The 25,059-nt window shown below is 43.5% G+C and overlaps 2 protein-coding genes and 2 long non-coding RNA genes across 4 annotated transcripts; 1 reads left to right on the forward strand and 3 right to left on the reverse strand.

Moving 5' to 3' along the window:
• Positions 1–2,373: 2,373 nt before the first annotated feature.
• Positions 2,374–3,741, reverse strand: LOC124671621. Its single transcript, XM_047207973.1, has 2 exons — positions 2,538–3,741; positions 2,374–2,438 (listed from the first exon to the last, which is right to left on the reverse strand). The coding sequence occupies exons 1-2, from the start codon at positions 3,739–3,741 to the stop codon at positions 2,374–2,376; spliced, it is 1,269 nt and encodes a 422-aa protein (XP_047063929.1).
• A 12,421-nt stretch (positions 3,742–16,162) lies between these two features.
• Positions 16,163–18,511, reverse strand: LOC124671623. Its single transcript, XM_047207974.1, has 5 exons — positions 18,444–18,511; positions 17,141–17,621; positions 16,570–16,907; positions 16,269–16,341; positions 16,163–16,174 (listed from the first exon to the last, which is right to left on the reverse strand). Exons 1-5 carry the CDS (start codon positions 18,509–18,511, stop codon positions 16,163–16,165), a joined length of 972 nt encoding a protein of 323 aa, XP_047063930.1.
• A 2,107-nt stretch (positions 18,512–20,618) lies between these two features.
• Positions 20,619–22,356, forward strand: LOC124677668. The gene is made up of 2 exons (XR_006994178.1): positions 20,619–21,169; positions 22,026–22,356. It is a non-coding gene; the product is annotated as an uncharacterized LOC124677668 (long non-coding RNA).
• Positions 22,357–22,917: 561 nt separating this feature from the next.
• On the reverse strand, positions 22,918–24,216 carry LOC124678105. Its single transcript, XR_006994333.1, has 2 exons — positions 23,941–24,216; positions 22,918–23,173 (listed from the first exon to the last, which is right to left on the reverse strand). It is a non-coding gene; the product is annotated as an uncharacterized LOC124678105 (long non-coding RNA).
• Positions 24,217–25,059: the final 843 nt, after the last annotated feature.

The raw sequence follows: 25,059 nt of genomic DNA on the forward strand, positions 1-25,059 counted from the left end.
TTACTCCTTCGCCAAAATGTAGTGTATGTTAATTTTTTCCGAAGTCAAATGATCTAAGGTTTGACCAAGTATGTAAAAAAAATGTAGCAACATCTATAAATGTCAAATACATAAAACATTAATGTATATTCCATGATGATTATTATAATAATATTGATATGATGTTGGTAGATGTTGATATATTTTTATATATAGTTGGCCAAACTTTACATTGTTTGACTTTAATAAAAAAAACAAGATGCACTACATTTTGGCAGAGAAACCAACGGGGCAGAAGGCCAGAAGTATATATGAACAGATCAGAGAACCCATACAAGTACTTGGTGGTCAGCAATTGATCGATTCTTTACTCCATAAAGCGCACAATACATGTAAGAGGATAATGAGAATGAAACCTCAAGTCTTCTTCCTCTATGTAGTCCTGGCAGAGAAGGAGCACCTTATTTGCAGCCATTTCTAATCCATACATCCAAAATGTGCAGGCGAGACAACAGTGCCACACCACTGCCTCATGGAAAACAAAGGGGAAGGCCGACCCCACCGTGTTAGTTTCATACTTTGGCTAAGTTGTATGCTGCAACATTGTACCCGTATTGTTGTGAACCTCGCAAGGCTTTATTAATTTAAAGTCGGGCACTGAGTGCCTTTTATCTAAAAAAAACTGCCTCATGGAAAACAAAGGAGAATGTGATGTAGACATGGTGACTAGGTGAGGTACTAGATGGCATGGAGTGATTCACAGTTTGCGCTGAGAGCAACATGGGCATGCCTGGGAAGCAAGGAGGCTCCTTGTAATTCTTCTCCCTGGTGCACTGCACCTAATATGTCATTGTGTATGGGCTATACTTTTGCAGAGATTGCAGGCAATCAGTTACAAAACCTGTGTCACATAATAAATGAGAAAGAAACCTCAAGTCTCACTAGCCATCAAAATCAATAGTTTATACTCCATGATCAAGACAGTGACAGCTATAATAGTTGTGCAGCTGTTTTAACATGCTAATTTCAAGCTGACCAAATGTACAACAACAAAGTATATATTTAGCAGTACAGTCTCTGTCACAGAATGATGACACAATGATAAATATGTCCCCAAATAAGACTCATATCCTTTCGGTGGTAGTAAAGATGCAGAGTAAATCCAGCCATCACCTCCATGGTACAGATTATTATGCCTAGCGAAAGGAAAAGACATAAAAAGGTTTAAATCTGATCAAATAAAATGAAGAAAAACATGTAGAAAGAAGTACGAAGACAGAAAACTGATGAGCTCCATCTGCCCCAAAACGTTTTTTGCTTGGATGTGAAACTAAGCAAAACATTTAATTTTTCTTGGTGGAAATACTAATTACTATGTTGATACAACATCAGGAATCAAGTGATCACAAATTCAAACTCTGTATTGTCTCTTTATAAACAATGGGTTTGAAGTTGCCTGATCAAAGTTGGTTGCATGAGTGTATAACAAAGGATGATTGCTTCGCATCAGTTCACAATATAATGGTTGTTACTAATAACCAAAAGGTAATCTTTTCAGCATTTGTCAATAAAAGTATGTGCAAATACAAAACTGGTGACAATAAGAAGAATTGTTTGATTAATATGATTACTTCTGCTGTTATGTGGAATATATGGAAAATGCGAAATGAAATATGTTTTGGAAAGCTAACTTGGATTAATATTCAGATGGTGTGGAGGAGGGTGGCGCAACTGCTCAGGAAATGGACACCTTTGTGCTCTACCCAGGAGAACACAAAACTGGAAGAGTGGACCTTGGAGTTGAACAAAAAGGCGCAAGAAATTCCCCAGCTAAGTTGGCGATGAAAAGAAGGAAGGTGGTGGAGATCGCTGGACCTGGGACTCCGGAAGCTCTATCTGAGAATCGTATCAAGACCTAGGTCTCCCCTCGTTTTACCAGGTAGCAGAATATTCCACCAAGGAGTAGCAAAAAGGTTGATGGAACTGTTAAAATCCTGAGTTGTAATAGATGTACTTTGCGATCAGATTTCAGTACATTTTGTGGTCTCTGTAGAGAGTGTAATAATCTGGGCTACAAATCTGTGTGACATTGTTTTATTTGTATGAAATGGAACAGGACAAAATGGCTTATTTCTAAAAAAAAAACTGGTGACAATGAAAGGTCAAGCTAGGCCAGCATACATGTACTGGCTGATTTCACTTTCATACCAGTAAAATATTTCGTTAGCGAGACATCTATATTAATTAAGGCCGACGGTGGACCATCATCAGAAGAAGTAGAAAGAGCGAGAAAAGCATGCACTAGAATAGAATCAAGGTAGCAGGTCAAACTTACCCCCTCACGCCATTTTCTCTTCACCTTCCACGTGTTATGATTGCGATATTGATAACGAATCACTCCTTTATTCCTGTAGGTATAGGTGGTAAAACAATTAGCTCAACAGGTAACAGCAAATGCTCTGATTAAGGAACAACAAAATAAAGGATAACTCACCAAGAAGCACGATGGCAACATGTGTAGATATGGTAAATTAAGCTATAGGGCCTCGATATAGCACCATAGATTGCAATATGTCCATCCGCTGCTTGTGACCATGTGGAGCACCCGAGTTGGCGCTGCCCCAAATACTGTTTCCCGGGATGAGCACTTATAATGGAGTCGCCCGCAATGTTGACGGCGCTAGTGCTGACACTCAGTATCCTTTCATCAATGAACAGAGCGTAGCCTCCGATACTAGTTACCGGGACAACCCTGTCTAGGATAAGGTCAGATAATCTGTAAACTAACGGGTGACATGAAAGGCCGTACCGAAACCCGATAACCAGGATCTCTGAGTCACATTCTGCCAGGTAGCGAGGGGCACGCATTTTGCTGATCGGGCATGTGGCACCCAACTTCTGTGTAGGTGAACCTGTAGGCATCCCCTCATAATACTGGGGCGGGTCGATCTGGACAATCCGGGTGTCGCCAGGGCCATCGGGGCTGCGAAGTGTGGGATTATCCAACATGTATACCTTGCCTCGGAATGATATTGGCTTCCAAGTTGGCGAGAGCCTCCAGGTTGGAACATTCCATTGATGGTCCCTGGAGGTAGCAAAAGCTAACATCGCTAGCTTCTTAAGTACAAGCATGACAGTGATGACTCCACCTGCATTAACACTGACGGCGGTAGCACATATGTTTCTGAAATAGAACCAGGTCTTTCTGACATTCAAGTTGGCTTTAGGAAGACGCATGAGGGTGGCGAGTGGCGGGAGGTCTACAATGTCACCAGTGAAGGGGTGGAGGAGGCGGATGACGGTGTCTTCGTCCCGTTGCAGCAGGAGGAGACCATCGACTGAGTCGAGGATGCAGTGGTTCCTGAAAAGCGGGAGCAGGACGCGGACGATGACGCCTGTGGAGAGGTTGAAGAAGCGGATGTAACCACGTAGCTTGCCGTGACCAGGGTAGAGGCCGTGGCCCTCGGGCAGCATCATCCACCGGCGAGGGTGAAAGCGCGGGTCGACGACGCCGCGGCCGCGTGGACAGTCTGAGCTAGACCGCCAATGGGGGCAAACGGCCCGGAACCGGACGTAGTCCATCAGGTCGCCCGCTAGCACCCTCGACCCGATCAGGCGAACTAAATCTGCCTGAAGAGACGCCCATGCCGCACGCAGCCACGGCCGAACGCCGCTTTCGGCACATCGACGGTGACATGCCACTCGGCCAAATAGCAATCTTGCTGGGGAAAATAAAGATTGAAGCGAGATAGGTTTAACCATGGTGGAAAGAACGAAAAATAGAATGCTTCGACAGGCAAAACGGCGTACCGGCGATGTCCAGGTTCGGCTAACAACGATGCGGCGATGCGGATCGCCGAAGATCCAGCAGAGGCGATTGCTGGTGAAGGAAGGAGGGGTGAACACAACGGGATCTGGAACCGCCCGAGGTCGGTTTGGTTTGGTTTCTCCTTTTCTATTTCTGTTTTTTCCTTGTTTTAGGGCTTCTTTTTTCACATCTCCTATTAGTCCTTGTTTTACTTTTTTTTTCGTATTTCTTACCCGTTTCGATGAATAAATTGCACGCATATTTTACGACGATTTTTTATGGATAAAATTAAGCAACAAAATATTAATTATATTATATGTACTTAGCATCATTAGAATTATATTAAAAATATTTCTAATAATGCTAATTTTATACCGAGAATATGTACATACTTAAGTAATTTTTGGTTAAAAAACACGGAAAACGAAAGTGTTTTATTCTTTGGAATGGAGGAGGTATTAAACAAGTGACTGTTTTAAAATTAGGGCATGGTCACTTATTGATTGTCTCATCACATTCTCTCACTCCTTTTGTGTATAGCATGGCTCAATCAACACAACCCTTTTTTAGCCAATTTTTTCCCGAACTTTTCATTCTGCTATGAGAGAAGCGGAAGTCAGGAGAGGGCTTCCACCGCCAAGTGATAAAATGGTTCCATCTGGTTGTTCTTTCCTTCCACCTTCGACCCTCGCCCCACCTCTATTCCACCGCCACATCCCCATCCAATCACGGCAGACAACGCCACCTCCCTCATCTCCTACGGCCGTCACCCCTACCTCCTCATTCATCCCGATGTAAGCATTGTCCTCCAGTGGCGTAGCTACAACCAAGTCACGGGGGGCCGCCGCACCCCCACCCCAGCCCATGGGCTTTTCTCAAAGGAAGACCATGTAATTGGGTCATTTGCCCCCCCCCCGATTTGGAAAAAATAGGCTTAGGGTAGTCATTTCAGCCCATTTGCCCCCCTTGCAGTTGGCCCAAGCTCCGCCACTGTTGTCCTCCAACAAGCTCAAGATCATGAGCACGCCTCGGTTAGATCCACGGGTGTCTTCCTTCAATTTCGAATCCCATCACCAGCCACCCGAGCAATGGCATGGGCCATAACTCGTCGCACGCGAAGCTACCAGGGAGGCATCGATCGATTTCTTCTTTGCCGAGTGTGGACCATGGCAATTCCTAGCGCCTTTTGTGGGCGTTCGCATACCCCCTCGCGTTACTAGAAAATAATTTTATGAGACCTGGTCCACAAATTTACCTATGTAGACCAATCCTTGCAATTGACATGTTGCACACATGGTAGTTTAGATCTAATAGCAGACAACCAAATCTCGTATAATATTCTCTACTGGCCACATGTTATTTGCTGGAGTTGGTCCACAAAGATAATCGGTGAACCAGCTTCCATAAAATTATTTTCCCATTTCGTTGGACCTAGCCCATTTCATTCCCTTTGTTTCCATTTCTCTTGTCAGGTCTCATGTGTGGACACTGGACAAAGTATCGATCGGGTTGAAACCCCCAAAAAAAATTATGCATCGGACACCCTAAAAAAAGGTATCGATCGAGACTTAAAAACATACTATCAAAAGTTTTAGAAAGAAAGTACCGACTGAAGTTATAAAGAGACTTCTTGGCTTCTTGTCTTTTCTGATTCTATTTCTTCTTAAGTTCAAAAAAAATTCTATTTGGTTTTCTTGCTACATTTTTTTTGTTTCTCTTTCAATTTTTCTAATCTTTTTCCTTTTTTTACCGCTATAATATTTCCCCTTTTTTGGGTTTTCACTTTATTTTTCTATTTAAGGTTTTTCACCTACCTTTTCCACGAATACATGAATATTTATCAACATACATTAACATTTATTATTGCTCCCACCGTTCCTAAATACTTGTCACTGATTCAATAAACATAGACATATGTTAGCCTACATTTTGCCTAAAGCTGTGATGAGTATTTAGGGCCGGAGGAGGTACTATTTTGTATTTACATGTTTTTGTCATTCCATTTTTCTGGAAGCATGAATACATTTTGAGAAAGTGAAAATATTCATAAAATTTGAAAAAGACGTTAATGTTTTATAAAAAAACAATGGTCAGATAATGTTTACAGCATTAAAAAAATCACGAGTTAAAAAATAGTATGTTCATGGATTCAATAAAATATTCACGAGTTTGAAAAAAAGTACCTTCACGGATCCAAAAAAATGTTCACGAGGTTCATACAAGTATGTTCATTGATTTAATAAAAATGTTCACAAGATCTGAAGAAATGAACATCCGGGCATTCGAAAATATATTCACGGGTTCAAACAATTATTGATGGATTCAGAAAAAATGTGAACATTATACAACTTAGCTCAGTGTGCACCAAATGTGGTTGGGAACATTATATGTTCTCTGTGGGGTCAATGAAGAGAACCGCGGATTGACCCAAGCAGTTGTTGGCTTGCGAAAATGGAGGACCACAATTTGCTCTTCATTTTAAAGCTAATTAGCTCATCATTGGTACCATCTTAGTATATTTCTTGCCTCATGGAGCAAGATGAAAATATTTTGAAGGTATGTTCATATCATTTACTAATCCATCTTTCTTGTTTATCTTGTATAGTCTATGTGTGGGTGCATTTGGACATATCAACTTTTTGTCATCGACCATCGGAGTTTCACTAGTTTTTGGGGAGTTCTTGCTAATTTCTATATTATCTACGATTGGCGCATATGAGCATTTGAATGTGTTATGGACTTGCAAATATTTGAATATGTTGTGAACCTGTGAACATTGAAATGTGTTGTGAAACATGTAATGTATTGTATTCATGTCCCCGCATTGAACTATTGTGAAAACACTATTTGATCCATATGCTTCTTATATTTATCTGATTCATGCACTGGTGGAAAAAGGGCCTTTGGTCGCGGTTCGCAACTGCCATTAGTCGCGGTTGCGCAACCGCGAGCAAAGTAGCGCGACTAAAGGCCACCCTCCCTTTAGTCGCGGTTGCTTACGAACCGCGACTAAAGGCCCGTCCACGTGGGCGCCAGGCGACCGTCGGGGCGGAGGCCCTTTAGTCGTGGTTCTTCTGGCCGACCGCGACTAAAGGCCGCCGCAGGTTTAGGGTTTTAGGCCCCCTAAACCTGCCCCCCTAAACCTGTTTTCTCGTTTAATTTGTATTGTTTTATTTCTTTTGTGCTTTATTGTAATTTTGAAGGAGTTTCACATATTCTACGGTACTACATACATGCATGCATATGAATGTACAATTTCAAACAAATTTGAAATTAGAACCAAAAAGAATTCAAGAGGAATATACAATATATATTCAATATCATCGGATGACCATATACAAGTTTGAACAAGTTTCCATACATAATTTAATGCATGTATAGTTCTACGTCCTCTACGTAGTGTTGTCCTGTAGGATCGATGACTTCCCTCGCAAACCATCCAGCTAGTTCCTCCCGAAGTGGTCGGAAGCGAGCTTCCGGACTAAGCGTCTTCCGGAGGTTATTCCTCTTGATGTTGATCTCATCCGACTGGTCCCGCTCATTGGTGTATCTCCGGATCCTCTCACAAACATAGTATCCACATAGATTGGTCCCCGGTGGCTGAATATCCCCAGTCGTCCGCACTGCCCTTTTAAAATGTAGCTCTTTTTTGAATTCACCGACCTTTTCATCTACGAACCGTCTCCAAACCCTACGAGGCAAAGAAAATTAAATGAACAAGAGAGTTATTAATTAGTTACTTGATATTAGGAAATGATGAACGAAATAGGCCGATCGATATAGAGCGCAAATGAATGAAAACAATTACTTTTGCATCATTTTTCTCATGTCGGCCCAAAGCGCCGCATCCATATTCGGAGAGTCGTGGACGAGAACCGTGGAGGTGTGAATTTGAATTACCATCGAATCCGAGTGGAACCTCGCGGACACGATACATGCACGATCATGCATATATAACTCATCGATTAGCCACATACCATGCATGGAGTAAACAAAAGAGAATGTGCTCAAGACAGAAACACTCACCCAAAATGGTAAGGAAATAGAATATCACTTTTGAGTTTCTGTTTTCTAAGAAACCGCGACAGGTCTTCCTCCACGTCGGCGGGGTGGTGTTCTAACACATATGAATTAACGATGTGTGGGTCAATGAACCCAACATCATTGATGTTCCTTATTTGCATTTCCCGCTTCTTCATTCTCGCATAATAGCGTACACAACAAGATAGTTAGGACAATATATAGTGCAGGCAATGAACGAGATGGGGTAGAAATTAATAAATCACTTACGTAACGTAGGAACCGATGATAGATTTGTCGAGGTCGCGCAGATTGAACAGCTGGAACAATTCACTCCGATGAATTGTTATATAGTAATGTTTGAAGTGATGCTCATATCTAACTTCCGCATAAATATAGTCTTTGGCGTTTTTAAGTTTTATGTAACCCTTGTACCAATTTAGCGAGACCTTTCATTTGTCGAGGTAGATCCTCTTCTCGCGAGGCTCGACGAGAGGGCCATTCTTCACATATGTAAATACTACGTCCTTCATTGGCGCCTCATCAAGGCCTAACGATGCACGAAGAGTGATACCTAAGTCGGCCGCTTGTTCTCCGGCACTCGTTACGGTCAATCCATGTCTGCCGCAGCTACTATGATATCGGGGGCATCCGGACCGGCGGCTTGCACTATGAGCGGGGCGATCGATTGTTTACTTTGTTCCCCGAGCTGGGCAACTTCTTTCCCCCTTTCTAATTTTTTCTCGGCCTCCTCCAAGGCTTTCTTCTCCTGCTTCTCCGCCAAATCTTGGTTCCTCTTGAACGCGAGTGCTTGCCTACGAAGTTCACGTGCATAGTCGTCAGGCAGATTCTTTGCGGCTTGGGACGGTGTGTTCAAAAATGACTTAGCCCACTTCTTTTGCTCATCAGAAAATACTGGCTTGGGCTCGCCCTCTATTTTCTTCTTGCAGCTCGCCTTCCATTTCTTGGCGCGTTGACGGCGTTGGCGTTGGCGCGTTGAATAGAGGTAGCGTTGACGGCGTTGGCGCGTTGACGGCGTTTGGCGACGGTATGGCGTTACAATTTTAGTTCATTTTTTATTAAGTCAAAATTTTAGTTCATTTTTTATTAAGCCACACTTGAGCTTTCTCATTTAATACACTCCGCATCTTGGCGGCGTTGGCGCGTTGACGGCGTTTGAATAGAGGTAGCGTTGACGGCGTTGGCGCGTTGACGGCGTCAATTTTAGTTCATTTTTTATTAAGTCAATTTTTATGAAGTCAAAATTTTAGTTCATTTTTATTAAGTCAAAATTTTAGTTCTTTTTTTAGACAAAGTTTTTAATTAAGTCAAAATTTTAGTTCTTTTTTTAGTACCCATTTTAGTTTAATTTTTATTAAGTCAAAATTGTAGTTGCATTTTTACTAGTTTTTAATTAAAAAAACTTATAGTTACACAAAGTAAAAAACTAAAAAAAAAGAAAAAAAAAAGGCAGGCCGGGGCTCTCGTCTGCGCGCGCTCCTCCCCCTCTCTCTCTCATGCGCGCACACGCGGCGGCCGCCGGCGAGCAGAGCGCCCCCGGGGCGAGCAGAGCGGCGGCGGCGGCGGCCTGGCGCCTCTCCTCTCTCTTTCTCTGCGCCGTGATGACGAGGGCGGCCGGCCGGCGGACGCGCGCGCGGGCGTTACGATACGGATCGACACGGGCGCGCGGTACACGTACGCGGAGGGCGGCGGCGACGTACGAGGCGGCGGCGACGGCGTCGCGCGCGGCGGCCGGCGTCGCGGCGACGGCGAGGCTCCGGCGACGGCCGAGGCGCGGTGTTGGCGAGGCGCGGTGCGCGGCGAGCTCTCGATCGGCGAGAGAGCCGGAGCGAGAGCGGCGAAGAAGACGATGTGTTTGGCGACGGTTCGGGAAAACTATTTATAGCCCCCCCACTTTAGTCGCGGTTGGGGAGGAGAGCCGCGACTAAAGGGTACCCTTTAGTCGCGGTTGGCCAACCCAACCGCGACTAAAGGCTTTTTTTCGCCGGTTTTTCGTTCCCGCGCGCGCACAGACCTTTAGTCGCGGTTGGCCTAAAGGTATTTTTCGAATTACTTTTTGTTTTTAAAAATGTTAAAAATACAGAAAAACTCAGAAAAATAAAACTAATTCAATTCAAAATTTTAAAAATACAAATAATATATCAAAAAATTCGAGAAAAATAAAACTAATTCAATTCAAAATTTTAAAAATACAAATAATATATCAAAAAATGCATAAAAATAAAACTAATTCAATTCAAATTCTTAAAAATACAAAAAATATATCAAATAAATCAGAAAAATAAAAATAATTCAATTCAAATTCTTAAAAATACAAAAAATATATCAAAAAAATCGAGAAAAATAAAACTAATTCAATTAAATTCTTAAAAATACAAATAATATATCAAAAAAATCAGAAAAATAAAACTAATTCAATTCAAATTCTTAAAAATACAAATAATATATCAAATAAATCAAAAAAATAAAACTAATTCAATTCAAATTCTTAAAAATACAAAAAATATATCAAATAAATCAGAAAAATAAAACTAATTCAATTCAAATTCTTAAAAATACAAAAAATGTATCAAATAAATCAGAAAAATAAAACTAATTCAATTCAAATTCTTAAAAATACAAATAATATATCAAAAAAATCGGAAAAATAAAACTAATTCAATTCAAATTCTTAAAAATACAAATAATATATCCAAAAAATCAGAAAAATAAAACTAATTCAATTCAAATTCTTAAAAATACAAAAAATATATCAAATAAATCGAAAAAATAAAACTAATTCAATTCAAATTCTTAAAAATACAAATAATATATAAAAAAATCAAAAAAATACTTCCCGCCACTTTCTTCCCGCCACTTTCGTCCCGCCACTTTCTTCCCGCCTCTTTCTTCCCGCCACTTTCTTCCCGCCTCTTTCTTCCCGCCTCCTGTCTTCCCGCTCCCATTTTTCCCGCCATTTGTCACTACATATAGGTAGCCCGGCTTGGCCAGCATTATCACATCTCTACAATCTCTCATCACTCTCTCATGGCTTCCACCGCACCCACTCTAACCTACCGGCGGGTGGAGGAGCTTTGCGCCTCGAACTACCCTTGCCCACCAGGCTACCGCGTCCTCGCCGGGCCGGAGCCTAGCGCCGGCGGCGTGCCGGTCCCTCCCGTCCCTCGGTGCGCGCGCGCCGGGCGGCCATCACGAACCACTACTACCTCGACCTCACGCCGGAGCGGCGGATAAATCCCCGCCGGCATCTCGATAACCAGACATACTTGGGACGCCTTCTTCATCAATCGGCGTGAGAGGGCGCTCGCCGAGTATGAGGAGGACGGTCCGCCTCCCGGAAACTTCCACGAGGCCGGCCGTCGGCTATGGTGGTACGGCCGAACTGCCGAGCGTCATGGACTACATCACGGCCGGCGATATCCCCGCCTGCGCTACCCTCGGTTCGAGCCACGAGCACCGCCCGACGACGGCGATGACGGCAGGCGACGACGGCGCCGACAACTTAGAAGGCGACGACTACCGAGTACAATGGCGGCGGCTATGAAGACTACGAGTATGCATATTATACGCCTAGGCAGGAGTATGACTAAATCACTCCAAAATTAATGTATGCGGGAGTATGACTTAGTCACTCCAAATTTCTCGTATGTAGGAGTATGACTTAGTCACTCCAAATTTCCTGTATGCGGGAGTATGACCGAATCACTCCAAATTTCATGTATCATCGGTGCTATCTCGAGTCAATTGAATCATTCGAAAATGGACACCAAACACATCACGGGTAATATAATTCACATGATCCATTCAACAAAGTTTGGTACAATAAATTATTACACATCATTTCTTTCCTTGTGTCCCCGCTTGCTTACGATTGTGCCGTATCCATGGAGCATCCTCATCATTTAACTTAATGCTTGGGTCGGTGTTCACTTTGAAGGGCGGAATTTCAGCAAACATATTATAATCTTCTCGACATGTCTGTCTTGTCCTCCACTCCCACGATGTTTCTTTTCCCCGAAAGAACAATGTGGCGCTTTGGATCATCGCATGATGTACTGATCGTTTTCTTATCTTTCCGTTTCCTCGGTTTGCTACTCATGTCCTTCACATAGAAAACCTGAGCGACATCTTTCGCTAGGACGAATGGTTCGTCAAGGTAACCAAGATTGTTGAAGTCCACCATTGTCATTCCGTATTGCTGGTCCACCTTTACCCCACCTCCTGTTAGCTTGAACCATTTGCACCGGAACAAAGGGACCCTAAAGGAGGGTCCATAGTCAAGTTCCCATATCTCCTCTATGTAACCATAATATGTGACCTTTTTCCCATTCTCGGTTCTTGCATCAAAGCGGACACCACTTGTTTTGGTTGGTGCTCTTTTTATCTTGGGCGATCGTGTAAAATGTATTCCCATTTATCTCGTACCCTTGGAAAGTCGTTATAATCGAAGATGGTGTCTTGGCCAACATGTACAGCTGATCTACAACATCTTCGTCACTCATTAAATGTTTTCTCAACCAACCGCCGAAAGTCTCCATGTGGGCCTTCCTAATCCGAGGATTCGAGCTTCCCGGGGTTGTCCGAGCGTAAAATATTCTTGTGTTTCTCAAAGTACGGAGCCACCAAGATGAAATTGGTCGGAAGCGTGTGGTGTGCTTCGATCGGAGAATGGCCGTCCATACATATCGTTGATTTCCTTCCGATCATGCCTTTTCCACTTAGTCTCCCCTCGTGCCGCGATCGAGGAAGACCAATCGGCTTAAGGTCGGGAACAAAGTCAACACAAAACTCAATTACCTCCTCATTTCCATAGCCCTTGGCGATGCTTCCTTCGGCCTAGCACGGTTACGAACATATTTCTTTAACATTCCCATGAACCTCTCGAAGGGGAACATATTGTGTAGAAATACGGGACCGAGAATGGAAATCTCATCGACTAGGTGAACCAGGGAGGTGCGTCATAATATTGAAGAAGGATGGCGGGAACACCAACTCGAAACCGACAAGACATTGGATCACATCGTTACGTAACCGTGGTAGAACTTCGGATTGATTACCTTCCGAGAGATTGCATTGAGGAATGCACATAGCTTCACAATGGCTACTCGAACATTTTCCGGCAGGAGCCCCTCAAAGCAATCGAAAGCAATTGCGTCATAATCACGTGGCGGTCGTGAGACTTCGGGTTTTGGAACTTTTTCTCCGCCATGTTTATTATTCCCTTTATATTGGACGAGAATCCAGACGGGACCTTCATACTTGCTCGGGCATTCAAAAAAGATGACCTTCTCTTCTTTGGTCGGAGCGTAGGCTGGCACGACCTTGAAACCGTTCGGATGCGGGTCATCGGGGTCTTTCAAACTTTGCCTGGTCTGCCGTGCTTCCTTTGTATCATTTGACTTCCCATACACGCCCAAGAAGCTTAGGAGGTTCACGCAAATATTCTTCGTAACGTGCATCACGTCGATTGCGGAGCGGACTTCTAGGACTTTCCAATATATTCTAGCTCCCGAATATAGATTTCTTCTTCCACATGGCTGCGTGCCCGTCGGCTCCCTTCGGAACTGATTGTCCGCCGGGACCCTTTCCAAAGATGGCTTTCAAATCCTTGACCATATCAAATACCTCAACACCGGTGTGTTCCGCGAGCTTCGTACGGTGATCCGCCTTGCCGTTGTAATGCTTGCCTTTCTTTCTTCTTGGATGACCTTTCGGAAGAAATCGACGATGCCCAAGGTACACGTTCTTCTTACAATTTGGCAAATGTACACTTTCGGTCTCATGTAAGCGGTGCGTGCATGCATTGTATCCCTTATTTGACGAGTCCCGAAAGGTTACTAAGAGCGAGGCCAATCATTGATGGTTACGAAAAGCAACGCTCGTAGGTCAAATTCCTCTTCTTTGTGCTCATCCCACACACGGACACCGGGTCTGCCCCACAGTCTGTAAAAGTTCATCAACTAATGGCCTTAGGTACACATCGATGTCGTTGCTTGGGTTGCTTCGGACCTTGGATGAGCACCGGCATCATAATGAACTTCCGCTTCATGCACAACCAAGGAGGAAGGTTGTAGATGCATAGAGTCACGGGCCAGGTGCTATGGCTGGAGCTCTGCTCGCCAAAAGGATTCATGCCATCCGTACTTAGACCAAATCTTATGTTCCTTGCGTCGGTACCAAAATCTTTGAACTCTCTCGTCGATCTTTCTCCATTGCGTTCCATCTGCGGGGTGTCTCAACTCCCCGTCAGACTTACGGTCCTCTTTGTGCCATCGCAACAACTTGGCATGCTCTTTGTTCCTGAACAGGACGTTTCCAACCGTGGTATTATAGGAGCATACCACATCACCTTGGCGGGAACCCTCTTCCTGGGTTTACGGCCCTCCAACATCGTCACCGGGGTCATCGCCTCCGATTTTATAACGCAATGCGAGTGCATATCGGGCATTCATTCAAATTCTCGTATTCACCGCGGTAGAGGATGCGGTCGTTGATGCATGCATGTATCTTGAGAACCTCTAAACCTAGAGGGCGAGACAACCTTCTTTGCTTCGTACGTGCCGGCGGGCAACTCGTTATTCTTTGGAAACATATTCTTCAACATTTTCGGCAAGTTTTCAAATGCCGAGTCAGCTACACTGCCTGTGCCTTCAATTTCTGCCTTCAATTTCAGCAAATCCGAGTGTGCAGTCCGGCTTTTCGAGACCATCATCGCATCGGGGTACAGGCGCCTTCCTGTGATCCTCTAACATGCGATCCAAATTCTCCCTCTCCTTTTCAGTTTCGCAGCGTCTCCGTGCATCAACAATGGTCCGACCAAGATCATCAATGGGATCATCACGTGCCTCTTCTTCACCTTCCCCTTCACCTTCCCCTTCACCTTCAGCATCCTCCATGAAAGTATCACCGAAATGAGCAAGATAGCTTTCATCGATGAAATCATGCCCTTCTTCATCTTCTTCCATTATAAACCCTCTTTCTCCATGCTTGGTCCAACAATTATAGCTTGGCATGAAACCAGTGCCGAAGCAGGTGCATGTGAACATCTCTTGAGGAAGAGTAACCCTTCGATTCTTACGGTTAACACATGGACGAGATAACAAAACCCCCTGCTTATTCGCATTAGCCACTACGAGGAAATCTTTCAAACCCGTACTGAACTCGCCGGAGAGTCGGTCACCGTACATCCATTGCCGATTCATCTGCATTATTATAATATAAAATATATAATTAACCATCATGCATTTGTTAAACTAACTAGCTACAAACAATATAAATTAAACAATGAACTACACACACATGCATATTTTATCAATGACACATCAAAGGTTCAAGTTGCTAACCGCGATCGAGGAGGAAAAAATAAATGAGAAAGCTCAAGTGTGGCTCCAACACTTCATATCATATTTGTTTCATGCTCTTGGGGCATTTCATCAAACACCTTATGTGCATAAGAGGAACCAAAAGCAAACCTAACACTCACTTGTGAAGTTTGTGAAGAGAATGACTCCAAATGGCTAAGTGTTGGCTGCTGGATGGGTATATATAGGGGAGGGGCTTTAGTCCCGGCTGGCCGGCCAACCGCGACTAAAGGCCTTCGAGCACCTTCCAACCGCGACTAAAGCCCCCCACGTGCACCGCCTGGCCACCGTGCGCCACGGGCCCGTGCCTTTGGTCGCGGTTCGCCACACGAACCGCGACTAAAGACCCCATTAGTCGCGGTTCCTTTACCTTCGCGACTTATGGGGCTTCCCGGAAGCCTCGTTTTTCTACCGTGATGGGTCGCCTCTTATTACAATTAATCAGCCACTACCACCCCTCCTTTCCATGGTAGTAAAGATGCAGAGTAAACCAGCCATCACCTCCATGGTCCAGATTATTTATGCCTAGTGAAAGAAGAACATGTAGCAAACCGAAACAAATATGATCAAATAAGAGCAAAGAAAAAAAAACATGCACAACGTGGTATCTAGACAGAGAAATGATGACCTCCTAAATCTGCCCCAATATGTTTTGCTCTAGATGTGAAGCTAAGAAATCATTTAATTTGCTTTGGTGAAAATATTCCTATTTTGGTACAAAATCTGAAATCAAGTGAACAAAATTTCAAGCTCAAATACATTTTATGTGAAGAGTACAAAATGAGAGAGGATGCGACAAATGATACTACTATTCACGGACAACTTTGGAGTGTTTAATTATAAAAACGTATCTGAAGTTGCCTGAACCGAAGTTGACTGCACGAGTTAATCACAAAGGATGATTGCATAGCATAAGTTTCCAGGATGATTGCATAGCACGAGTTAATCACAAAGGATGATTACTAATATTTTGTTAATGACCTAGCTATATTAAAGTTGTGTGGTTGATCATTAGCAGAAGTAGAACAAGCCAAAAAAATGCATACTAACAGAATTAAGGTATTGCAGGTCAGACTTACCCCCAGGCGCCACTTGCTCTTCACCTTCCAATTATTCTGATTCTTATGCTGATAACTAATTGTTCCTTTGTTCCTGTACGTACGATAGGTGGTAAAACAATTAGCTTGCCAAGTAAAACAAAAGGCTCTGATTAAGGAAAAACAAAGTTTGGGTAAACAATTAGCTCACCAAAAAGTACGTTGGCAACAGGTGAAGATATGGTAAATGAGGCTACAAGGCATTGATACATCACAGTTTATGATACCTCCATCTGCTGCCGGTAACCATATGTGACTGTTGAGGTTGCGTTGCGCCAAATACAGGTCTGCGGGGTGAATAGCTACGATGCTGTCACCCACAATGCTAGGCACTGTCTCAGAGCTGACACTTAGAATCCTTTCATCAATGAACAGAACATTGCCTCCGATACTAGTTACCGGTGCAACCACGACAAGGATAAGGTCAGACAGTCTGTAAACTAAAGGGTGTGTAAAGAATCCGTCTCTATACCCTATGACCAGGACTTCCGAGTCGCATTCTGCGAGGTATTGAGGGACAGGCATCTTGCCGGCCGGGCATGTGGCAATCAACTTCTGCGATGGCGTTGAGGACGAAGCTGAGCCTGTCCCGTCATGCTGCGGTGGGTCGATCTGGAAAATCTGAGTGTCACCGGGGTGACTAGTGTCAAGTGTAGGATTATCCATCATGTATAGCTTGCCTTGGGATGATATTAGCCTCCAAAATGGTGAGAGCCTCCGGGGTGGAACATTCCATTGATGGTCCGTGGAAGTAGCAAAGGCTAGCATCGATATGCTATGAAGTACAATCATGGCGAGTGATGACTCCACCTGCACTAACACCGACGGAGGTAGCGCCGATCTTTCTAAAATACGTCCAAGTCCTTGTCACATTCAGATTGGCTCCGAGGAAGACGCATGAGGGTGGCGAGTGGCGGGAGGTCTACAATGTCACCGGTGAAGGGGTGGAGGAGACGGATGACGGTGTCTTCGTCCCGCCGAAGGAGGAGGAGGCCATCGGCCGAGTCGAGGATGCGGTGGTTCCTGAAAGCGGGAGCGAGGACGCGGACGATGACGCCTGTGGAGAGGTTGAAGAAGCGGATGTAACCACGTAGCTTGCCGTGACCGGGGTAGAGGCCGTGGCCCTCGGGCAGCATCATCCACCGGCGAGGGTGAAAGCGCGGGTCGATGACGCCGCGGCCGCGTGGACGATCCGAGCTAGATCGCCAGTGGGGGCAAACGGCCCTGAAGCGGATGTAGTCCATCAAATCGCCCGCTAGCACCCTCGACCCGATAAGGCGAACTAAATCTGCCTGAAGAGACGCCCATGCCGCACGCAGCCACGGCCGAACGCCGCTTTCGGCACATCGACGGTGACATGCCACTCGGCCAAATAGCAATCTTCGTCGGGGAAAATAAAGATTGAAGCGAGATAGGTTTAACCATGGTGGAAAGAACGAAAAATAGAATGCTTCGACGAGGCAAAACGGCGTACCGGCGATGTCCGGGTTCGGCTAACAACGATGCGGCGATGCGGATCGCCGAAGATCCGGCGAGGCGATTGCTGGTGAAGGAAGGAGGGGTGAACACAACGGGATGCGGAACCGCCCGAGGTCGGTTTGGTTTGGTTTCTCCTTTTCTATTTCTGTTTTTTCCTTGTTTTAGGGCTTCTTTTTTCACATCTCCTATTAGTCCTTGTTTTACTTTTTTTTTCGTATTTCTTACCCGTTTCGATGAATAAATTGCACGCATATTTTACGACGATTTTTTATGGATAAAATTAAGCAACAAAATATTAATTATATTATATGTACTTAGCATCATTAGAATTATATTAAAAATATTTCTAATAATGCTAATTTTATACCGAGAATATGTACATACTTAAGTAATTTTTGGTTAAAAAACACGGAAAACGAAAGTGTTTTATTCTTTGGAATGGAGGAGGTATTAAACAAGTGACTGTTTTAAAATTAGGGCATGGTCACTTATTGATTGTCTCATCACATTCTCTCACTCCTTTTGTGTATAGCATGGCTCAATCAACACAACCCTTTTTTAGCCAATTTTTTCCCGAACTTTTCATTCTGCTATGAGAGAAGCGGAAGTCAGGAGAGGGCTTCCACCGCCAAGTGATAAAATGGTTCCATCTGGTTGTTCTTTCCTTCCACCTTCGACCCTCGCCCCACCTCTATTCCACCGCCACATCCCCATCCAATCACGGCAGACAACGCCACCTCCCTCATCTCCTACGGCCGTCACCCCTACCTCCTCATTCATCCCGATGTAAGCATTGTCCTCCAGTGGCGTAGCTACAACCAAGTCACGGGGGGCCGCCGCACCCGCCCCCAGCCCATGGGCTTTTCTCAAAGGAAGACCATGTAATTGGGTCATTTGCCCCCCCCCCCGATTTGGAAAAAATAGGCTTAGGGTAGTCATTTCAGCCCATTTGCCCCCCTTGCAGTTGGCCCAAGCTCCGCCACTGTTGTCCTCCAACAAGCTCAAGATCATGAGCACGCCTCGGTTAGATCCACGGGTGTCTTCCTTCGATTTCGAATCCCATCACCCGAGCAATGGCATGGGCCATAACTCGTCGCAAGCGAAGCTACCAGGGAGGCATCGATCGATTTCTTCTTTGCCGAGTGTGGACCATGGCAATTCCTAGTGCCTTTTGTGGGCGTTCGCATACCCCCTCGCGTTACTAGAAAATAATTTTATGAGACCTGGTCCACAAATTTACCTATGTAGACCAATCCTTGCAATTGACATGTTGCACACATGGTAGTTTAGATCTAATAGCAGACAACCAAATCTCGTATAATTTTCTCTACTGGCCACATGTTATTTGCTGGAGTTGGTCCACAAAGATAATCGGTGAACCAGCTTCCATAAAATTATTTTCCCATTTCGTTGGACCTAGCCCATTTCATTCCCTTTGTTTCCATTTCTCTTGTCAGGTCTCATGTGTGGACACTGGACAAAGTATCGATCGGGTTGAAACCCCCCAAAAAAATTATGCATTGGACACGCTAAAAAAAGGTATCGATCGAGACTTAAAAACGTACTATCAAAAGTTTTAGAAAGAAAGTACCGACTGAAGTTATAAAGAGACTTCTTGGCTTCTTGTCTTTTCTGATTCTATTTCTTCTTAAGTTCAAAAAAAATTCTATTTGGTTTTCTTGCTACATTTTTTTTGTTTCTCTTTCAATTTTTCTAATCTTTTTCCTTTTTTTACCGCTATAATATTTCCCCTTTTTTGGGTTTTCACTTTATTTTTCTATTTAAGGTTTTTCACCTACCTTTTCCACGAATACATGAATATTTATCAACATACATTAACATTTATTATTGCTCCCACCGTTCCTAAATACTTGTCACTGATTCAATAAACATAGACATATGTTAGCCTACATTTTGCCTAAAGCTGTGATGAGTATTTAGGGCCGGAGGAGGTACTATTTTGTATTTACATGTTTTTGTCATTCCATTTTTTCTGGAAGCATGAATACATTTTGAGAAAGTGAAAATATTCATAAAATTTGAAAAAAACGTTAATGTTTTATAAAAAAACAATGGTCAGATAATGTTTACAGCATTAAAAAAATCACGAGTTAAAAAATAGTATGTTCATGGATTCAATAAAATATTCACGAGTTTGAAAAAAAGTACCTTCACGGATCCAAAAAAATGTTCACGAGGTTCATACAAGTATGTTCATTGATTTAATAAAAATGTTCACAAGATCTGAAGAAATGAACATCCGGGCATTCGAAAATATATTCACGGGTTCAAACAATTATTGATGGATTCAGAAAAAATGTGAACATTATACAACTTAGCTCAGTGTGCACCAAATGTGGTTGGGAACATTATATGTTCTCTGTGGGGTCAATGAAGAGAACCGCGGATTGACCCAAGCAGTTGTTGGCTTGCGAAAATGGAGGACCACAATTTGCTCTTCATTTTAAAGCTAATTAGCTCATCATTGGTACCATCTTAGTATATTTCTTGCCTCATGGAGCAAGATGGAAATATTTTGAAGGTATGTTCATATCATTTACTAATCCATCTTTCTTGTTTATCTTGTATAGTCTATGTGTGGGTGCATTTGGACATATCAACTTTTTGTCATCGACCATCGGAGTTTCACTAGTTTTTGGGGAGTTCTTGCTAATTTCTATATTATCTACGATTGGCGCATATGAGCATTTGAATGTGTTATGGACTTGCAAATATTTGAATATGTTGTGAACCTGTGAACATTGAAATGTGTTGTGAAACATGTAATGTATTGTATTCGAGCTCTTTTACGGTGATTGGCACGGAACCTTGGTTCCGTCTAAATTAATTTGGGTTCCGTCTAATCTGATTTTTTGTGACCGTTGATTAAATCAAGTGATAACTACTATTTAACTGTTATCCCTCCATGTATTTGGCACGGTCAAAAATATGATCACCAGTTTTGAAAGGAAATAAATCTCGTGCCAGTTTCCAACCAATCAAAAAGAATTCTCCCAAACTGTATGGTGCGAGTCCAGATCAAAAAGAAAAATGCTCCCAAAACTTCTCTCCGACTACCTCCTCCCAGGTCTCCGACGAGCTCACTCCATAGATCTCCGACGCAGCCTCCTCCGACTAACGATGCCGCTGTGCCTGGCTCCGCCGTCCGAGCGACGCCGCCGTCATCCGGCCAGCCACCGCTGGCCTCCGATCCACACGCCCAGCCAAATCAAACACCTCCGTCTCTTCAATAGCGGGATTGGACATCAATCCTCCGCGTCCAAGTCCGGTGGATTGCCGCCGCTGTCCTCAACGGCGGGATCGGGCCCCCAGCCTCAACAGCGGGGTCGTAGTCAGCGGCCACCGCGATTCTCGCCTGCGGGATCGGACGCCACTGCCGCAAGGTTTTACCTAATTTTGTTTGACTATTCGAAATTTGATTCGATTCACGCTTTGAATTATAGCCTGGTTTTCCTTCTCTCTGACCATCTATAATACTCTCAAATTTGTAGTGCTGAAAGAGATACACATACCACATTAGCTGCATCAGTTTTTCTGTAGAGCTTCTGCATATAGGAGTTTGAGTACCGTTGTCTCTTTATTTTCTTCTGTGCCAACATTCATGGCATTTACATATTCTAGTTTACTATCCGTTATCTACCAAACATGTCCCTGCGTGTGTACCATGATAATTGCATGGTAATCCAAACCAGTTCTGAACCAGATCCTGCTGGATCACAACTTACAAGTGCTGAATTTTCCCAGTTTTTACTGATAAAACTGAATTATCAGTACACCCTTCACATCATCACAAAGTAAAGTAGTGGATACTGACGGCTAAATTTAGAAGGGAAATCGGTATTTCTTAATGATCATACACGTACACCAAGTTATCTACCCAATCAGTAACGATCAATTAGCACTGGTCCCTGGAGTTTGCGGTCTAGCCTGACAGTACTAGTTCTTGTTCTTTGCATGGAAACTGATTGCTAGCTAGCCTGGTTTATTAAACGTGGATATCATGTGCATAGTTGTTGGAAACAAGGCTCGGATGCGTATTACATGCCCACTATTTTGTGGACATTACAAGTTCTAGCTACTCCAGTTTGCAAGATTTGTCCGTGAGGTTTCGTTATAGTAAGTGTATACTATATGACTTTGAGCAGTTCAGCAATTGACTTTAAAGTCCTTTTTCTCTTGATTGTCTTCGCTAGACTCATAGTCCCAGAGTGTATTTTTAGGCTTTGAACCTTGATGCAGGACCCGAGAAGGAAGGAGTGTGACACTTCGAGTATAGATGGCATACAAGTCCGAGAAGGAAGGAGAGACTATCTAGCTTGGATGTCGTAGAAAGGAGCTGAACTGGGGAACTTCTTTGTTCGCCAGTGTTGGTGTACACAAGTCCGAAATCTGTATCCTCGTTGTAATTATGCATTATTCAAACAGTGAGTCGGTGATATAGCTGTCAGATTTTGGAGGCATCATGTAAAGCTGGTAAACTTTTGGTGTTGATGAATTGATACTTTGGAAATTTTCTTTTGTCGATGGTAAAGCTGCTATATTGAAACTTTGTTATCACTTAACATCACAATCCATGTCTTGGGTTTTAAATGTAGATTTATATGCATTATGATATTCTACTTCTATTTTAAATGTTGTGGGTGTGAAGTACTATAATGAAGCTTGTCCAGAGGGCAATGTGCAATCCGAGCTTCTGTTCCTGAAGGACCTGTCGACCTTCACTTTCGGGAAGGGCAAGTGAAGGGCTGGGCATTACCAAGACGCATATACTTCAACGGCGAGAGCCCTGCCATGCCTTCACCAGATTCGTACCCAGTGTTTCCAAGCTTCTATCCTTGATTGAAGAAGACAACATTTCTTCTTATATCTATTGGCGTCTTAGCAATGGTGGCGTTCTTGCACAATCACTTTGTGTTGGATAAATACTGCGGAAAGTCCCCACCCATTGGCAGTTGACAGCTGGCATACTGAGTTTGTGACAAGTTTAGGTTGTAGGCTCCCAACAAAATCAGGAGCAGGTGTGTTTTAGGATGTGGAGCTTAGGCATAAGAATATGCCTATCAACTCGCATCTTCTGCAGACACATCACGAGGTACAAATATTTTGAACACCATGGTTTGTTACATGTACCGAATTAGAAAAAACATGAAAATTTATAAGAGAATAAATTTATCAACATAGATAAAAGGCTTTTAATCGTTCGATCCTTTTGATACGTAAAAAAGTGAACTAGATGTCACTAAGAACACGGTTCGTCCACTCTAGCTAACACACATGTTGACTCGTTCATGGCGATGACCTATCTTCGTCCAAGGCTCTCGGCCCAACATCAGGTATCCTGAAGGGGCAACAACACTCCACGAATCTTCATGTGGTTCGGACGGATCCTGGCAAAAAGCATAGATAGTATTAAGATCAACATAAAAATGATGCAGGTAAAAACACTACTCGACTGCGGTGTGCCTATCACCCCAATTCACGCCGCCGGCAAGCGCCATTCACCCAACAGGTGTTTTGTGACGATGACGCACTCTTCTTCGCCAACAAATCACCACTACCGCCTCGGAAGCAATGTACTAAACAAGAAAAAGCCCCCCCTCAAAGGTCGATTAGCTGCCATCGACTGGTATCTTGTTTTATATTACCCAGTCAGGAGCATTGTTCATCTTGCTACTTACAAATCCAATACATTAAAGAAACAAATAATGAACCCCAAGAATTACTTCTATGTCAGGTCGGTAGATCAACTGCGGAGGATTAAACATTGTGACATGCAAAACTGTGATCCCCAAATGCACTTGAGTAATCAAACAAATGGCCACCACTGCCAAACAAGAAAATGGCACAAAGCTTCAGTAATTGAAGTTCAAGACAAAGTATGAAGTGAATCTTACATCCAACCAAAGGACGCAGTGTCTTCGCCTGAAACGTGAGAACAATTTATTGTCCATAACTCTACAGTTTCATGAGCTTGTATCTCCCAGAACGAAACGAAAATCTTAGACCAAAAATAATAATGGATATGCATGCATTGACAATGCTATGTTCATATTCTATAGTCAGGTACCTGGCAAGGACCATACCGCACAAACATATTTCTATTTCCCCAATGACATCAAGAACAAATGCATCTATAGGAGAAGAACAACCTTACCGGGATGTGAAGTTGCGGCGCCGCCGCCCGCTCCTTTCTCGCCTAGCTCCGACGGGGGACAGCCACTCAACGCCGCCGCCGCTCCTCTCCTCGCCGGCCACGACCAACGCCGCCGCCGCTCCTCCCCTCGCCGGCCCGGCCGTGTTGATCCAGGTTGATAAAGAACGCCGCCGCCGCTCCTCCCCTCGCCGGCCCGGCCGTGTTGATCCAGGTTGATAAAGAACGTTGCCGCCTCTGCCGCTTCCCTCCGTTGAGGGGATCGCCGGGAGAGAATGGTTGAGAGTGAGAGGATGAGAGCGACGGTGATATCAGTACATATATTTCGTTCATGAGAGATTGATGGTAGCTTTAAGATCTGTGCACAAATGCTCAATTATTTGTTGCTTTAAAATTAGTGTAGTTTCATCGGTTGCCTTGCCACTTAAAAGGACGCTCATCTTTTATAATATTCACAAAATATATTTGAGGTTCTGGTCCCACAAATTTTGGTTCCGGTCCCATATTTTTGGTTCCGTTACTTTGGTTCCGTCTATTTAACACCGTTAGATCGAGGTGGATAGACGGTTATTAAAAATGCCAACCACCGTAAAACTTGTAATTGTATTCATGTCCCCGCATTGAACTATTGTGAAAACACTATTTGATCCATATGCTTCTTATATTTATCTGATTCATGGGTCGCCTCTTATTACAATTAATCAGCCACTACCACCCCTCCTTTCCATGGTAGTAAAGATGCAGAGTAAACCAGCCATCACCTCCATGGTCCAGATTATTTATGCCTAGTGAAAGAAGAACATGTAGCAAACCGAAACAAATATGATCAAATAAGAGCAAAGAAAAAAAAACATGCACAACGTGGTATCTAGACAGAGAAATGATGACCTCCTAAATCTGCCCCAATATGTTTTGCTCTAGATGTGAAGCTAAGAAATCATTTAATTTGCTTTGGTGAAAATATTCCTATTTTGGTACAAAATCTGAAATCAAGTGAACAAAATTTCAAGCTCAAATACATTTTATGTGAAGAGTACAAAATGAGAGAGGATGCGACAAATGATACTACTATTCACGGACAACTTTGGAGTGTTTAATTATAAAAACGTATCTGAAGTTGCC

The sequence above is a fragment of the Lolium rigidum genome, chromosome 7 (genome assembly GCF_022539505.1).
Source record: "Lolium rigidum isolate FL_2022 chromosome 7, APGP_CSIRO_Lrig_0.1, whole genome shotgun sequence".
Lineage (NCBI taxonomy): Eukaryota > Viridiplantae > Streptophyta > Magnoliopsida > Poales > Poaceae > Lolium > Lolium rigidum.

Excerpts from the sequence above, each read along its gene's own strand:
- LOC124671623 (XM_047207974.1), bottom strand. The coding sequence starts at position 18,511 with ATGAGGGAGGTGGCGTTGTCTGCCGTGATTGGATGGGGATGTGGCGGT. Across the intron at positions 17,622-18,443 it reads GGAATAGAGGTGGGGCGAGG|CGGCGTTCGGCCGTGGCTGC; the intron begins GTCGAAGGTGGA and ends ATGTGCCGAAAG. Across the intron at positions 16,342-16,569 it reads GCTATTCACCCCGCAGACCT|GAACAAAGGAACAATTAGTT; the intron begins GTATTTGGCGCA and ends TCGTACGTACAG.
- LOC124671621 (XM_047207973.1), bottom strand. The coding sequence starts at position 3,741 with ATGGTTAAACCTATCTCGCTTCAATCTTTATTTTCCCCAGCAAGATTG. Across the intron at positions 2,439-2,537 it reads TGGACATATTGCAATCTATG|AGCATTTGCTGTTACCTGTT; the intron begins GTGCTATATCGA and ends TTCCTTAATCAG.